General features: G+C 40.4%; 1 protein-coding gene across 5 annotated transcripts in view; it reads right to left on the reverse strand.

Moving 5' to 3' along the window:
* Window positions 1-371: 371 nt before the first annotated feature.
* The window catches only part of LOC146488186 (unhealthy ribosome biogenesis protein 2 homolog), a 35,852-nt gene continuing 20,198 nt past the window's right edge, over window positions 372-16,025 (reverse strand). For 3 of the 5 annotated variants that reach the window (XM_085121721.1, XM_085121718.1, XM_085121712.1), the window contains exons 19-34: window positions 15,769-15,968; window positions 15,535-15,639; window positions 13,608-13,781; window positions 12,679-12,810; window positions 12,117-12,245; window positions 11,042-11,295; window positions 9,749-9,872; window positions 8,855-9,217; window positions 8,165-8,290; window positions 7,482-7,586; window positions 6,793-6,869; window positions 4,772-4,878; window positions 3,621-3,711; window positions 2,176-2,218; window positions 864-932; window positions 372-691 (exon numbers count right to left, since the gene is read on the reverse strand). In XM_085121721.1, the coding sequence (XP_084977847.1) occupies window positions 536-691; window positions 864-932; window positions 2,176-2,218; window positions 3,621-3,711; window positions 4,772-4,878; window positions 6,793-6,869; window positions 7,482-7,586; window positions 8,165-8,290; window positions 8,855-9,217; window positions 9,749-9,872; window positions 11,042-11,295; window positions 12,117-12,245; window positions 12,679-12,810; window positions 13,608-13,781; window positions 15,535-15,639; window positions 15,769-15,968 (2,255 nt within the window). In that variant the 3' untranslated portion in view covers window positions 372-535. The remainder of the gene's footprint in view (window positions 692-863; window positions 933-2,175; window positions 2,219-3,620; window positions 3,712-4,771; window positions 4,879-6,792; window positions 6,870-7,481; window positions 7,587-8,164; window positions 8,291-8,854; window positions 9,218-9,748; window positions 9,873-11,041; window positions 11,296-12,116; window positions 12,246-12,678; window positions 12,811-13,607; window positions 13,782-15,534; window positions 15,640-15,768; window positions 15,969-16,025) is intronic. The other 2 variants (XM_085121727.1, XM_085121716.1) reach the window with 1 other exon arrangement.

Genomic DNA, 16,025 nt, shown 5'->3' on the forward strand with positions numbered 1-16,025 from the left:
ATGAAGCCAAATTCTGTATTACTTCACATAATCGAACCGGAGGGCTAACGCACGAAACGTCAGCACTCCAATATTTTTACGGTGGTCAATTTACCTGTAGTTATCAACTCTGTTGATAAACCAAACATTCGTGAAAACAAAAACTCACGGTTAGCTGTAAACGTTTGTTTCGTTTCCATACATTTTAGAGGAACGGTTGCCCGGACCAAGTTTCGTGGCATAAACGATTTCAAATAAAAAAAAAAAATTTAAAGTGCGCGCATAAACATTAACGGGAAACAAATGAGTGAAAACTGTACCTCTACAAAACAAGAAAAAAAAAGGGGGGGGGGGGGTGTAGAAGCTGGACTCAGTGAAATTATAACACTACGTTATTCCTTCAGTCTCTGTGTTTTATTTTAAAAGTTATCCTTATTTTTGCCAGACTGGATGTTTCCCAGTGCTCGATTTGCTGAGCTCTTCTTCAACAAGATGATTCAAGTGTCCGTACTTACAACTGAACAGTGTGACCGCAAATGTCCAACGGTAGTTTATTTTAGACTTTGCCTTTAAACTTGTGGTATTTTGAGTAATCAGCGTGCAAGGAGAGAAATAGTTCCCGAGATCCTTTCTCCAAAACAGCGTGCATAAGTGAAAGTTCGTGTTCACCACAAATGTCAAGAAGACAATATACTCCGGGAATGATAGCGTCCTGTTCAAGATAAAAAATAAAAAATAAATAAATAAATAAATAAATAAATAAATAAATAAATAAATAAATAAATATCGAGAAAGCTTAAAACACAAAGCTCACTGAACATGGTCACTTCTGCATGTTCATATCACAACAAACGATTCTTTCGAGATTTCGCAGTTTACTTTACCCTGATAACTGAAGGTATCGCCACTGACTGGACGCATTGAATGTAGTCTGCAATCATGAATGGTGAGTACTAGAAATGTAAAGAAACAACAGGATTGTGAGTTGACTTAAAGGGGCTATATCTTGGTATGTCTCCAGGTAACAACTTTGATGAAACTGAAACGTTTCTTTTCGTTTTTCGTTCACAACATGGTCCCAGAATACCAAAGTAAAGATCCATATGAGATAACAAACCACAATCAGTTTTGATCGATTTTTGCAAGACATGAGGAGAGGACATCAAAATATTGGTTGCAATTCCTTTCCATCTTCGGCCAAAGACACATAAATAGTTTCACTACACTAGTATAGCTTTTAACAAAACTGAACTATATATATAAGTTTTAGCGGTTTCGGTGGGAGAAAGTGTGACTTTTGGCTATTCAAAGCGTTATTTCATATAGCGTACATAGTCCCTTTATATAATGCAGTACGAGGGTATATGCAGCTAAAGCCGGCGACACACTCGGCGATTTTATACGCCGATCGCCGCGATCGGCGTATAAAATCGCGGATATCTGACATGTCAGATATCGGCGATTAAATTCACCGGCATTCGCCAAGTGTGCCCGTTCCCTCGATTTTCTACGGTCATTGCTGCGAATCGCCAGTAAAGCCAACCCATCGGGTTGGGCGATTTTATAACATGAATTTTTAAAACTGCCACATCGCCGCGATCGGCGAAAAAAATCGCCAAGTGTGTCCGCACGTATAAAATCTCCAGGTGTGTCGCCGGCTGGTAATGAGGTATATGAGCCGGAATGAGGAAGTCAGCGTGTCCGAGCGGTTGGGGCGCTGGAGTCGGGACTTGAAATCCTCAGATACTAGGTTCAAGTCCAACTCTTCGGCCACGCTTGTAAACAGCCAGCTGGTCTGCTTAACCAAGTTTTGTTGTGGTAGATTACAATTTCTGGACACACAGCTAAAAATCATAGGCACGCAATTTATGATATTAGAAGTATACGCAGAAACATTGTAATAATTGTCTTTTGATGCACTTCAACACTGCATTGCATTGCAGATATTGCGGTAGATCACGGCATATCGTATTTTTTGTAGGCCAGTAGGCTTTTAGGTCTTAAAAGGAGTGGACAATTCGGTTGAACCGGGATCAATTTTTGAGTGAAAATGGACGTGGTGATGAAAAGAACTTGTAAATCCCATCATGGCATCGAAATGTTACAAATTAACATTGCAATGTTTTTCGTAGACCTTAAATTTGAAAAACAGAATGCTTTAAAAAAAATACCAAGTGCGTCTAGGTGACGCAATACCTTGGAAAAGGTGCTCTTGTGCGAAGCTATCTCCTGGTACAACCTGAAGAAGAGTAAAAATAACATTTAATAGTATCAATCTACTAGCGTTCTATCACTAATGCTGTTTACTAATTATTCTGCTGGAGATAGTGAGTAGAGTGAGTAGACTAACAGTGTGAAGTGGCGTGACCTATTTATATCATTATTCAATAAAAACGTGAACCTATCTTGTTGTTAAGTTCTGAACGACTAGTAGATTTATACTAAAACAATTTGATTATTCGCTCGAGATTTCTATGAGTGATAGTTGATTCGGGCATCGCCCTCATCAACTGTCACGCGATACTGAGAAATCTCGAGCTCATAATCTAATTGTCAAATAGCATATCGGCTTGTTCAATGCGTTCTTTTGCAAGAGAACGAGAGCAAAGCAATGGAAAATAAGCATCCCAGCTATTTAGCACACCCTTCCTTTTCTTTTTGTAGTTCGAGATAGCGAAGTCTACTGAATATTTGACTGCTTGCCGTCTCTCAGATTAATTTTTGTTGTGGCTGGAAAAAGAAAATAACGAGGAGAGAAATATAAGACGAGGAAGATTGGGAAAGGACGAGGGAAGGCGTGTGTCTGGTCCCAATCCTGATCACAAAACATTTCTTTGTACTGTTAAATCCCTTTTATCCCTTTCTAAGCCCAGTGAGTTTTGTACTTTAAACTTCCTCCTCTTCATTTTATTTGATTATTGTTGTAATTTCCTTTACCTGTAATTCTCAATTTCATAAGCAGTGAGAAGACTGATACCCATCATACGAGTAGGGGATTATGGGACGGATGGACATCGCGCCGACGAATAAGTGCATTTTCGGCACTTTTTTGTGGGGGGAGAGTGGGGGTGGGGAGGGAGGGAGCGTAGCTATTGTTAAATGATTCTTTGCTAAAAGAGTAGGTCCTATACGACCTACTGCCAAGAAATGCACTTATTAATCGATGCAATTTCCATCTGTTTACCCAAACGATCCCATAATCCCTTACTCGTGCCAGTCCCCCGCAGTTTCTGGAGTGGGGAAGTCCTCCTGGCTTCAGTTGTTCAAAGAGCGGATAACTTTATCCACTGGATAAGTCACTATCCAGCGGAGCAAATCTACTCCAACCAATGCTTTTGGCAAGTTTTCCACACATCCACACAATCCCATTCTTAAATTTGACATATGCTTCTACTCTATTCACAAATTATAGGCCTATCGAGAAAATCTTTCACACATTTCATCTGCCGGATAGCGAACTATCCAGTGGATAAAATTATCCGCCCTTTGAACAACTGGGGCCTGGTCTGTATTCGTTTTGTCTGTGTATGTGCAGGACACTCATGTATGTGTGTATATTATAATTGTATGACATTTACTACTAAACATTATTAAACTATTTTCTAAAGAAAATTGTTCGAGAGGGTGAAATGTTCACTAACCTTGCCATTCTTTGAGCACATTTCAGTAATTCAGTTGGTTCAAATGTTGCCGCTTGACTTTCACTCTGCTCTATCAGACTAACCAAAAGATCTTAAATAAACAGTCAAGGCTTTTAACTCAGTTGAACCGGAAACCATGCACTATGTTTCGTAACCTTCTAGTCAAGAGCTCAAAATAAAAGATCTCTTTACCAATCGCCATCGATTAAATCTAATACAGTTCTGAGAAGTTTCAGGTTTATCAGGACAGCATGTTCAATTTGCGTGCTTGCCAGTGTAAAATTTGAAAGAAGGCAGACAACTGGACGTTGCCAAAAACATTCTGCCCAGTTCACATGAGCCGTATCAAATTCGAATTTAGACCGACCCAAATTAATTAATCCTGGCTAAAATTGATTCAGACCTCGAACTTAATTCAGCCGAAATGAATTCACTGAAGCACACCATGAGTGAAGACAATTAAATTGCGGATTTGGGTCTATTTATGCATTTGATTCGGGTCATGTGAAGTATGGCATCTAAATTAAAGCCGTTCCACAGCCGCTATTTCCAGCTGAACTAATCAGGAAAAACAGCTAGGTTGCGACAACGATCACTCAGATAACACACAAAAACCCGTCTGCGATCGAAGTTGCAACGATCTTTTTAACTTTTTTTGCAGCGGTTGTAGCGACCATATGCGGGGAACCAGCCTTACGGTCTTGCTAAATTAGGAAACATTGTTGCGGAAACATCGTTTCTTCTTATGTTTTCGTGGTGGCTAAATTAGCGGGAAGCTTCCCCGGTGGCTAAACGAGGAAACATTGTTTTGGAAAACAAAGGGTCACGCATGCGCATAATAATAAACTGACTTTGTTGCTGGGAAACATTTTTAATGAGCAGCACTGGAAACTAGTCAACATCGCTTTCATGGTGGCTAAACTGGGAAACATATGTTTCGGAAGCAAAATTTGTGTCCGGGTAGCAAAAATGTTTTTGACCTGAGGCAAATACATTTTGTTGTTTCCGAGCAGCAAAAATTTGTTTCCGCAACATATGTTTCCCACGCGGCTAAATTAGGAAACGTTTGCCTCCGCAACAGTGTTTCCGCAACAATGTTTCCTAGTTTAGCCTGTCCTTTACCGCTCCTCGGCCGAGTGATCAAAGGATACTCCGCACACACGTGATAAACACGTGTACAGCTCCATATACGGCTTCAGAGTGCTGAAATAGCAGCGTGCTCAGCAAAGAGTACAGCGACTCAAACAACTGGGGAAAACTGCGAACAAGAAGTACATATACGATAAAGTGCTTTAGGGTGCGTTCGATTGACCCTATTCCGGAATAAGAATACATTCCGGATTATTCCAGAATAGCCATTCCATCCTTTCGTCAATAAAACGATTATTCGGTTTCTGGAATAATGCCCGCGACATAACACGCAGACAGCGGTTTTCCGAAGGAAAATACAAATTTCCGTAACATCGTGAACAGCAACATGGCGGCGACATCGAAAATCATTGTCGCAGGTTTTGCAACTTTTGTTGAAGAATTTCTCGAGGAGGAATCTGTTCAAGAGGAAGAAGATGTCTTAGAAGAGTTTTTGCCCCTGTTTTATGCAAATAACTTGTTGTCAGAGCGGCGTAAAGCGGTTCGCATCGAAGGTTATGCGGAAACTGTTGTTCCCAATTATAATTTGTCAGAGTTTCGCAGCCATTTTTGCATTTCGGCGGACACATTTGAACAGCTTGTTGTAGAACTTGGAAACTGTCCAGAACTTCGCACTGGTCAGCCCGCGGCGAAATATTTCGACCACTCTCGACACTCTCCGCTTGCATTATCGCCGCAATCACTTCCCAGACTTGTTTCTTCTTGTAGTTAACATTTTGGAACATCTCTTTCTTTTCTTCGTACAAGGAAATGAGGAGAAGGGTCTCTTCCCGACTCCAAAAGTATCCTTTTTTGAGTAAAATTTCGTTTTGCTCGCACGCAGCGGAAGCCATTTTGTTTGTTGATTTGAAAAAAACCGCGAAGCATGACGTCATTATTCCGGATTATTCCAAGTATTCTGCTCTCTGGAGCAGAATGTTTGGAATACATTCCATGTATTCCGGAATTGGAATAGCGTCTCAATCGAACGGTTGTTCGGGTTTATTCCTATTATTCTTATTCCGGAAAAGTGTCAATCGAACGCACCCTTAGATAAAGCCTTTACAGAAATGGAAAAGCAGAATTAGACAAAAATGGTTGGAGATATTTAAATTGCCACGCTCAAAAGAAAAGTTAAAATGCGAGTAAAGTGTAACTGCTACGTTTACTAGGAAAGTACGGTGATAAAATACGTTTTATCCCTGAACACCTTACTCTTTGATATTTCCATTAAGTCCAAATTTATGAATGGCTATGAAAGGTTTTTTGAAATTCATCATCTTCAGCTTTCATGGCGGAATTTTCATGCGCGCAGCCAATTTGCCTACGAGCACTAACACTTTCAGGCCTTCTTGTCCCCAGGGTCTCTTCGATATTTAACCGCCATCTTGGATTCACCGCAGGAAAAACCCTGGTGATGAGATTGCCTTTCTCGCATAACCTGATTAAAGTTGTTTTAACCAATTCGAAGCGCTCTGCGGAGTCGTCGTAATTGGTATTATTTTCTGGCGTTGTTTTGTAGTGAGTGTAGCTGGTCGTCATTCTGAGGCTATCTCCGGTACCTTCACCCGGGCTGAATGAGATGCCAGTCCATAGCAATCTTCCAACCCCTACCCACTTACCGGAACCCATTTCAACAAACGGAAGATGGACAACGTGGAGTAAAGTGACTTGACCTAAAATAGGCCCTTATTTTGTCCACAAAAGCAAACGAACAAACAAGCAAAAACCTTATAAACAGCGCCTCACAGTATTACGATAATCCAAAGAGCTGCCAGCAAGACATTTCAGCAGTAAGAGAATCCTTTAAGGGCTGAATTACTGTTTAGTCGCCGGAGCGACCTGCACCGTTTGCAACGGGTCACAATATTCTTCGAGAGAACGAAAGAAAGAACGACAAAACAATGGAGTGGCAAGTTGTCAGGGTACAGTGAAAACAGGGCTTGGAACATGTGCAGGCTGAAGTCACCTTGCTTGCTGAGTAGTCTTCAGGCTGGAGGTCTTTATTGGAAATGCTTAAAAATTAAGTCGTTTATCTTTTTACCTGTTGTCACGAGCCGCAAGCTTGACCGTCAGGCCACTATGGAGCACAAGGAGAGCGTTATGAGGTAGCACCATGCCCTGCGACGAAAGACAAGAATAACAAGAAGAGTTGGTGTCATGAAAGTGTTGTAGTCAAAGCGGTTTGAAATGATAGTTCAAAATTACTAAATTTGAATTGTTTTTCTCACGATTGAGCCACATCATCATGGGCGTGGATTGCAATGTTTCGACCGCTGTGCCGTTCGTCTTCATCGGGCGCTGATGGCGTCGACTGGCTGGGAAAAACTTGTGGTCTGAACAATATGAACCGAAATGGAACAATAATAGCAAAATGGGTTTGTGGGTAGGTCGCCGTTTCTGTAGATTAAAGTTGAACGAGTTGAAATAATGGCGAAGCAGCATAATTGAAACAAAAGTTCCATTTTCAAGTGGCGTTCAGTTTTCGTTGACGGCGTTGCCGTCCTCGCTGCTGTTCACCACGGTGCTACATAAATTGATGCACAGCCACCAGCATAAAGGTCGAAACGTTGCGATCCACTCCTATTTGACACAATCGTGAAACCACCGTTTAATTTTGAGCTATCTAAGAAGAGTTCCATGCAGAAAACAGTTAGGCTAAGAGAAAATCATGAAAAGCCGGACAAAATAAATAAACAATTCAAAATACACCAGTAAGTAAAATTCACAAACCTTTCCAAGAGAGAGAATTTTCACCATAACATCAATAGCCAGATGAACAATTTTAGGATTAACAGTTTTGAATTCCTGCAACAAAAACTGAAGGGCGAACAAAACCTGAAGGAAAGAGGAGAAAAAATGAAAGTGGTAATGGAAGACAACAACTAATCAAGCAAGCGTTATAAACAGAAAATAACTTCACCACTCTATAATGTAAAATACCGGAGAAGCAGCCAATCCCAGCAACACTGACGTAAGAACCAAAGGGGCCAATAGGTGGTTTGCATTTGAAAATTTGTTCAAAACGTTTGCATAAAAATAGCAGTTAACTCCCAGAGGAGAAAATCTTATTGTTCCTGTCCACCAACAGGGCCGCTATGACGTCGCATGCAACCATCAATAAAGATATTCGTAAGTCATATAGGACTGAACCAACTTCGTGCAGAAAGTGGAATACATGAAATATATATTTGAACTGAGAACGATAGAAGGTATAAATGAAAGAACACCGCAGTTCTGTACGCAACTAAAGCAGTTGCGAAAAGAAAGAGGTCATGGGTTCGAATCCCGTTCAAACCTGAAGTTTTTGCAGGCTTTCTTTTCGCAGCTGCTTCAGTTGGGTACAGAACTGTAACGGGCGCTCATTTACTCATTCAAAGTTACACAACTGAAAGTCAATGCAAAATAAAACGCACCTTTGGTAGCTTAGGCCGCAACTCCTTTTTTCTGTCCTTGGTAAAACGTCCACTTAGAAGGCGAAGCCAAAGGTGAAGGGAAACACAGACTCGGCCCATGGAGTATTTGCTATCGGAACTTGAGGTCTGAATTTGGACAAGAAACAAGACAGAGATAACTCTATAGGCCGAATTTTGAGTGATATCACTGATTTTAAGCGTTTCAAAGACAACTTAGATCGACGAAACCCAACAGATGGAATTGATCCCCTCAAACAGAACTCCGCTCGCCTGATCACGTTCAATATATGCTGCTACAACAAGAAGTACTTATTTACTATTTATTTAGGATATATTTAACAATTACTCCTTGAGCGCGCGATGGATATGAGGGCCGGAGGGCCGAGTTGGCTATTATCATCTCGTATCCAACAAGCATGAGTAAAATAATTGTTTTATTAAAAACAATCAAGAAATATTGCTAGATCTTGTTGATTTCGGTTTGCAAGAACAACCAGAAGACAATTTAATGGTCGCTATTTCTCGAGTATGGTATAATGGCTCATATCCCATAGCCGCTAAGCCAATCAAATCCCTGCAATTGCATTATACAATGATCCAGGTTCTAATAACAGCAAATATCCAGAGATTGTGCAGTGCTGATTGAAAAAACCTCGGCCCCTATGTTGAGATCACTTTCAATATACTTACGATTTCGTCGCCCAATCCATCGAGTAACTCAGGAAGCAATACAGGATCGCACCCTTCAATCAAAGACACCATCAGTTTGTAACCTTCTTCCGCAATGTCCTCACTCTTTGACCCTTTTCCTTTATTCACTGTTATTGTTTCTAACATTTCATTTTGGGTCCCGCAACTTTCCTGGTCAGTCTGTAGGTGATCACTTTCTGGTGCTCCTGTAGAATTGTTTTTATTCAGTTCAAGTGATCTTAAGAAATGTAACGCTGACGCCAGAAGTCGGATGTGAAAATTGTCTGGTATTTGCAGCTCGAGTGTTGAACAGGACTGGCACACTACTGTGAGAAAATGAACGCAGGAATGAAGGGTTCCAGCCTGATGGAATGAAAACAAGAAATAAGCCATACATTACAGGGCGCTGTCAAACAGAACTTGAGACGAAAAGAGGTACTAAATAATGCATTTAAAGAATCTTCAAGACAAACTCAGTTATGAGAACATTGTATTATTCACTAAGTGACACAGGCATACTCGGAAAAAAAGTCAGAGTTCTTCTATCAGGAGTCGAACCTAAGACCTTCCGATTACTAGTTCGGATGCTCTACCACTGAGCTACAGGAGACTCGTGGGAGCTAAGGCCATTAAACTAGGTTCATGGGACAAACATCCTGCATACTACTAGGATTGGAATGTCATGTGTGGCATATGCGCGATGGAATATTTTAAGCCTGGTGAAACTCAGTTATTTTGGTAAGTGGACTTCGGTTCCAAGCATATTTTATAACAAATTTCAGAAAAAAAAAGTATGAGCCATGCCCAAAGAAATACCGTCATTTAGTCTCCAGCACTCTCACAGAAATCCTTTCACAATACTTTCCCACAAAAGGAACACCTTGTCCTGTTTACCTCGTTTTCTTGAGGAGGCAAGTTCCTTTCATCAAACACGTAATGAATGACGGCTGTCAAGATGACGTCAAACACAGCCTGCCACTCACATTTCTTCAATTCCTCGTTGACACTCAGCAGTTTCCTGAAAGTAGAATTGACGTGTCTGGCAGTTATAATGCAAAACTAACTTGGAAGCAATGTGTTTATCTTAGAGTAAGAGCAGTCACTTATTTTTCCTGGGATAAAGTAGAGCGAGCGAACCACGCGCGCGCGAAATCTGCCTTCCACGAGGGAACCTTTCCCTCCGCGCATCGCGTCTCCTCGTTGGGGGCAATTTTCGCGCGCACGGAAAGATAATGGATTGCTCGTAGTCTAAGTTTGCAGGTAACAGGTTGATAGCTGACAAGGCTAATACCTTTCATGGCAAGGTCTATCCACTGCCGATAGCTTTCGACAGAAACGTATTTTCCTCAAACCCTGACTGCAAATATTCTTACTTTGACAGTCGTTCCTTCCCTCAGACCCCATCAATGTTGGTGTTGTTGCTGTTGTTTTCACTGAGAGCAAGGCTTGTGAGTAGACAAACTTTCCACACTGTATTTCCCAAAGAAAGAGAATGGGAAGGAAAGCATTTCTTTCCTCTTGGCTGTGTTTTCTTCTGGGAACTAAATGGGAAACTAAAAGCGACTGCGACGGCAACGGCAGCGAAGAAGTTACCTGAAAACTAAGTTCGCTTTCTCTAATCGAAATCATCAAGTTGCGCAGTTGTCACTAACAGAAACATGGCTAAGAGATCACCCCCGATAAATATCATCGTCATTGTCGTTATTATTAGTTTCTGTAATGCCGGAATACATTTGCACGAATTTTGCGTTTGACTGATAGCACACCTATGATTCACTAACCACATGCTCAATGACATGGATAAAAAAATTATACATACACTCGATTGCAAAAACGTTGACACCTAAAAAGCATAACCCATAAACGATGAGACCCAACGGATTTGTGGGTAGTGTTTAAAAATTGGCCCTTGTTGGCCAACTTGCACACTTTAAGGAAAGCTTGGACAGTTTCCTTCATTCACCACGTGCAACTAATTTTGGTTATCAACCGTCGCACGAGAATAGAACATTATGCAAATAAATTTAGTACACTTATACCCATAAAGCCATTAAGTCTCATCGTTCACGGTTTATGCTTTTTTGGTGTCAAAGTGTTTGCAATTGAGTGTATACCACCAGAGGGCGAGCATGCAAATAATTTTCCTACTGACAAATATTAGGCGAACAACCTTCATGCACTGAATACCTTGATTGTTCTGAAACAGAGTAAATATGAAGCAGAGATGTGAAGGAATCGATCAAGACAGGGAATTGTAATAGGATGCTATGCCATTTGCTTTCACTTTCTTCTCCAGTATTCTTCTCGTTTCTTCCTCTCCTTTCTCTGTGTGATGCTTGAACAATCGTTTTTAGCCGCTCCAGTAGCACGGGTCCAAGATTCATCACCATATCAGACGAAAGTCGTATCATTCTGCTCGAGGAGGTCTTACTAACGACAGCCTGAAAAAAGTTAATCGAACTTTATTAGCTTGGATAAAAACACGATGCTTTGTGAAGCAAAACATTTTCCATCAGCTCTGTTCAAGTTGAAACTAAGCGGGGAGCCTCGTTCTTTCAAAACCTCCATTCGTTTTGTGGAAGCGCAACGTTCAGTTTGCTAAGAGAAAGCAAAACTCTACGCTTACAAAAGGGTATATTTCTGCTGTAAGGAATTATACAACATGTTTTACTGTTACGTTTTTCCGCCAAAGACACTTGTTTATTGGATGTATCTTGGTCCCGTTTAAGTCTAGATTTATCCCTCATGGAGTGCAATTTTCAGCATATCTTTTTTAAACATTTGATTTGAAGGCATTTCGGTTAGAGAACGCCAAAAAAAGTCATTGCTCTTTCGTCCTAGACAGGTTAACCGAGTATTTTATAAAACATGCATGGAAGCTAGTTAGTTGTGCATATTATCGATTAAAGTTTCTAATAGAAAGATCAAAACTGTTGTGCAGTCTGCTTTCATTTACATTACCACCAAACTAGCGTACGTTCACTCTGATGCTGAAAATGTTTACAAAGGACATCACAGAGCTCACGAGAAATTTCCACGCGTATCGAGATGAATTTCCTGTCGGTAAAGCAACTTTTGTTACTCACTTGTCAAAGCAAGCAGTCATCTCACTAAATAACAACACAAGACGAGTAAATTTAGAATTTTAAGCAAAGAAAAAAGTGCTGTGGTTAAATGCAAGACGAAATCCGCGCGTTGTCTAACTTAAAAGAGCCTGGCAGAATTTGGAACCCTCTTACATTGGCGAAAAAATTGGACTTACCTCTTCACATGCTGTAAGAATTCCTTCAACAATGATGGAAACTGCGTGAAACGAACTCACTGCCTTCTTCAGAGAATGTTGTGAACATTGCTGAAGTCCAATGGAATTAGCTTGCAAATCCTGTCGCAGCTGAATTGATAATTGGTGGTTTATTTACAATATTCTGGCGATCAATCGAATTACAATATGCTAAACAAAGGTAAATGTACTAAAAATTACAAACAAGACACTAGGACTAGTAGACGATCGAAAACAACGCAAACATTTTAAAACGACCATACAGTACGGAAGAAGTGCAATAGATAGCAGAAAATGTCGCCGTTGTTTCACAAACCGCACAATCTCCAACTCTTGTTGTCCAAGTCTCATTGGATCAATAGTCCCCATGCAGCGAGTGAGCAGAAGCTGACATTTCCCTTACGCTAGGACACTGACATAACAATGCTGAATAATCCTAACCTTGTACGAGATACTTGCAGAAACTTTCACATATATAGCCTTGGCAGTCTTATATGCTTAGCACTGTAAGCCTAAAGGGCATCGCGGTTAAGAGGTTTCATACCTTTTGCACTATCTTCTGGCCGGTACAAGCTGCATTCGAGGGAGTTTTGAGGAGATACTTGACAGTCGCATACAAAAGGCTTCTGGTGGCACTAAGCATAGCACGCATGTCACTTGCAGTGCTTGCTTCCTGCTGAGATAAGAATGTCACGCAATGAACGCGGACGGAAGAAGATATACTTTAAATAAATGGCTGTCATTTATCATTACATCACTGTTATCGTGCCTTCGTCATTTGAATTCGAAGGGTGCATTTGATAAGAAAACTAAAGAAATGGCTGCCATTCAAGGCATCCAACAAACTTCATGATCATGTGAATAATGATCAACAGAGTTCAAGACTTTTAGGCTGTGATCTAGTGTTACTGTGTTTTAGTGTGTAATTTGTAAGCCAGAAGTCTCGTGTATGAGCCTTTGGCCAGTTCCCTGTCAGTTAGGGTTTGTGAATTGATGTAAATTAATTTGCAGTCCGGCCTCATATGTGGGTTGAGTTTGTTGGTTCTCCTCCTTGCCCCGAGAGGTTTTTCTCCGTGTACTCCGGTTTTCCCCTCTCCTCAAAAACCATCCAACATTTTCAAATTCCAACTCAATCTGGTGGGTGTCCCCAGTTAGTGCTCTGCGCTAGATACAGTGACACTTAGATAGAGTGATTTTTACTTTGAGAAGGGATATCTGGATACCAGTTTTATCAGTAGCAAGGTGTACATACAATTTAAAAAGCAGTTATCATGCTCTTTTTTCTCAGAAATATTTACAAATATTCAGTCTTGCTAACAACACCGGAAAGAGAAAGAGTTGCAAAGTTAAAAAGCCTTTTGAACCCAAAGTAAAGATCAAAAGTAGAGCGAGTGACTAGACGCCATTTCTGAATCAATGGTGAAAGCGTTCTCGTATTTGTTGGAAATAATTTTTTACTAAACAAGAACTTACCATGTGAAATTTCTGCCATAGTTTAGTGGATGAGCCAACAAGCCAGGAGTGGAGTGAGTCCAGATCAATCACTTGATGTGCTATGAACCTTTTTCGGCTGACGCAGCCATCAAACATCGCTGTCAGAAGCTGACGACTTAGCAACAACGGCTTGAGGAGGTCAGGAGAACATTCCTTGGGAAAATTAAAATGAGAAACTCTCGAAACACGAAGGAAAAAAGCTAGACTCTCCGTTAGGTACAAACTCTCACATGAAATAACCAACATACCAGCAGAAAATTACTTGAAACCCCGGCGATAGTGAAATAAGAAACCGTGGCAGCCATTTAAGTATAGAGTTTCTCAAGCAAATCATGAAAGACGTTTTTAAATTCTCAATTTATCCAAGAACAATAAGAGAATGTAACTCCCTTCCCGAAGAAATTGTGACAGCAACGTCAATTAGCCATTTTCAATTTTAATAAGCCGATCTTTTTAAGAGTATTTTAAATAGCTAGTTTTTAATATAAACCGGCAGATTTTTGTTTCAGTAGTTGGTGTGATATCTTATCAGAATTTAACGACTTAATAAAGACTAGAGCTTGAGCGTTTTTTTAATGACTTTAAAGCGTAACTATTTAAGTATACAAAATGAAACAACTCTTGCTTGACAACACCAAACGACAAATGATTTAGAATCAACATCACTTCAAAAATTATCGTAAGACGGAAGTAAAACTTTCTCCATGTTTTATGTCTCCCATCTTATTCGTCTCAGAATACATAAGCACGATTGACTAAGGGGAGTCCTATTCGGTCTGTTAAATACACCAGTGGCTAACACAACCAGACGACTGCCCGTAGGAGACCGATTTGGGTTATACGAAGGCGGACCAAACAGCAACGCTCGTGGCTAATTTCAGAATTCAATTTCCCAAATTGATATTGCGGAGCAAAAATGCAAAGTTTCGCATAGATCTGACAACATTGTAGCCTCTTACGTAGTTGTTTTTAGGGGTGCCGTATACCTGCACACCTCAAAAGCTCTATTTTCACTTGACCCTGAAAACCTGCAGCTTCACTGTTTTTTAGGGTTGGGAGCATTGTTCTGTTGTTCATTCTTTTGTCCACTCGGCCAATCATGTAAGACGTTGCAAATGGTACAGGTCGCCCAATCCACACTAATGCGTTTTTAAAAGTACCCGTTTTCATCGCGGCGAAAACGAAGCAAAATATTTTCACCCACTCTAGCGTTTTTGTATCGTTTTCAACTGTCCATACTAAAACGCTCGAAAACGCTTTTTACGTCACCGTTTTCACCTGTCCACACTGGAAAAGGAGCGTTTTCAAACGTCTCCACTTTTGAAACCGTTTTCGTAAGTCTCCGTTTTCATCGGCGTTTTCGGGCGTTTTAGTGTGGATGATAGGTGAAAACGTATCAGTGCGTTTTCAAACGAAAATGCATTAGTGTGGATGGGGCCCCAGATTATCAACGTTTTTAAAAACTTCTACATTCGTGAGTTTGAAGCAGATCTTTTGCGAAACTTCACATTCTTACTTTTAGGATTCATACACATTTTTGTATGGAAAATTCAAGGCTATTTCCACATTTGTTTCCAAATCATTACTTCTTTTTCCCAGACTCAAAGTTATGAGTCAAATGAAACACAAGATAGTAACGTCAGGTCTGATGATTCTGTGATTAAACAATTTGGCTAAGACAAGGATCTCACTTAGCAGATTTAAAAGCACTTATTTCAGCTTTCAAAAAGCTCCAGTTTCTTTCACGTTTTTCTAGACTTTATCGTCATTTTCCGAACTTTCTTCAGGTCTGTAACATATTTCCATACTTTTTCAAGAATTCCAGACTCTGTGCAATACATCATGGCGAATGTTTTCGCTAACTCGGCATTTTATTCAATTTCGTGTTTAAAGATATTATGCTTACCTTAAATAAGGCAGAATTAAAAAGCACATCACATGTAAACAGGCCAATCAAACAGCGAGCGTGATTATCATCAGACAACCAATCAAGAGGCAGATATCCCAAAACCTGGATAGTAAAATAAAAGGAACATAATGACAAGGATGTAACACGTGCTGTGATTGGCAGACGAAATAACTGCCTGCTTAGTCGCAAATCCAGCTGGTAAATGCAAAGTTAGTACAACTTGGACAATACCTTTAAAAGACGATGGCATTCTGCAGCTGAAAAATTTGCAACAAGGGTATCGGAAGATAGCACCCCTCTCGAGATCCCAGTGAGCTCACAGCCAAGCGCATAAAATGCGTTTAATCTTCCCTCGTGTTGTTCGTCACTCGTTTCTTTCTCTTTTTCTAAATCTTCTTCGCCGTCGCTATCCTCAAGTGAGCTTCTCTCAGCTAAAATAGGCGAACAAATCTTTGCATCTTAGCGCTGGGGAAACTAACTTGCATAAA

This window comes from Pavona decussata, unplaced genomic scaffold (genome assembly GCF_977016875.1).
Source record: "Pavona decussata unplaced genomic scaffold, jaPavDecu1.1 SCAFFOLD_11, whole genome shotgun sequence".
Taxonomy (NCBI): domain Eukaryota; kingdom Metazoa; phylum Cnidaria; class Anthozoa; order Scleractinia; family Agariciidae; genus Pavona; species Pavona decussata.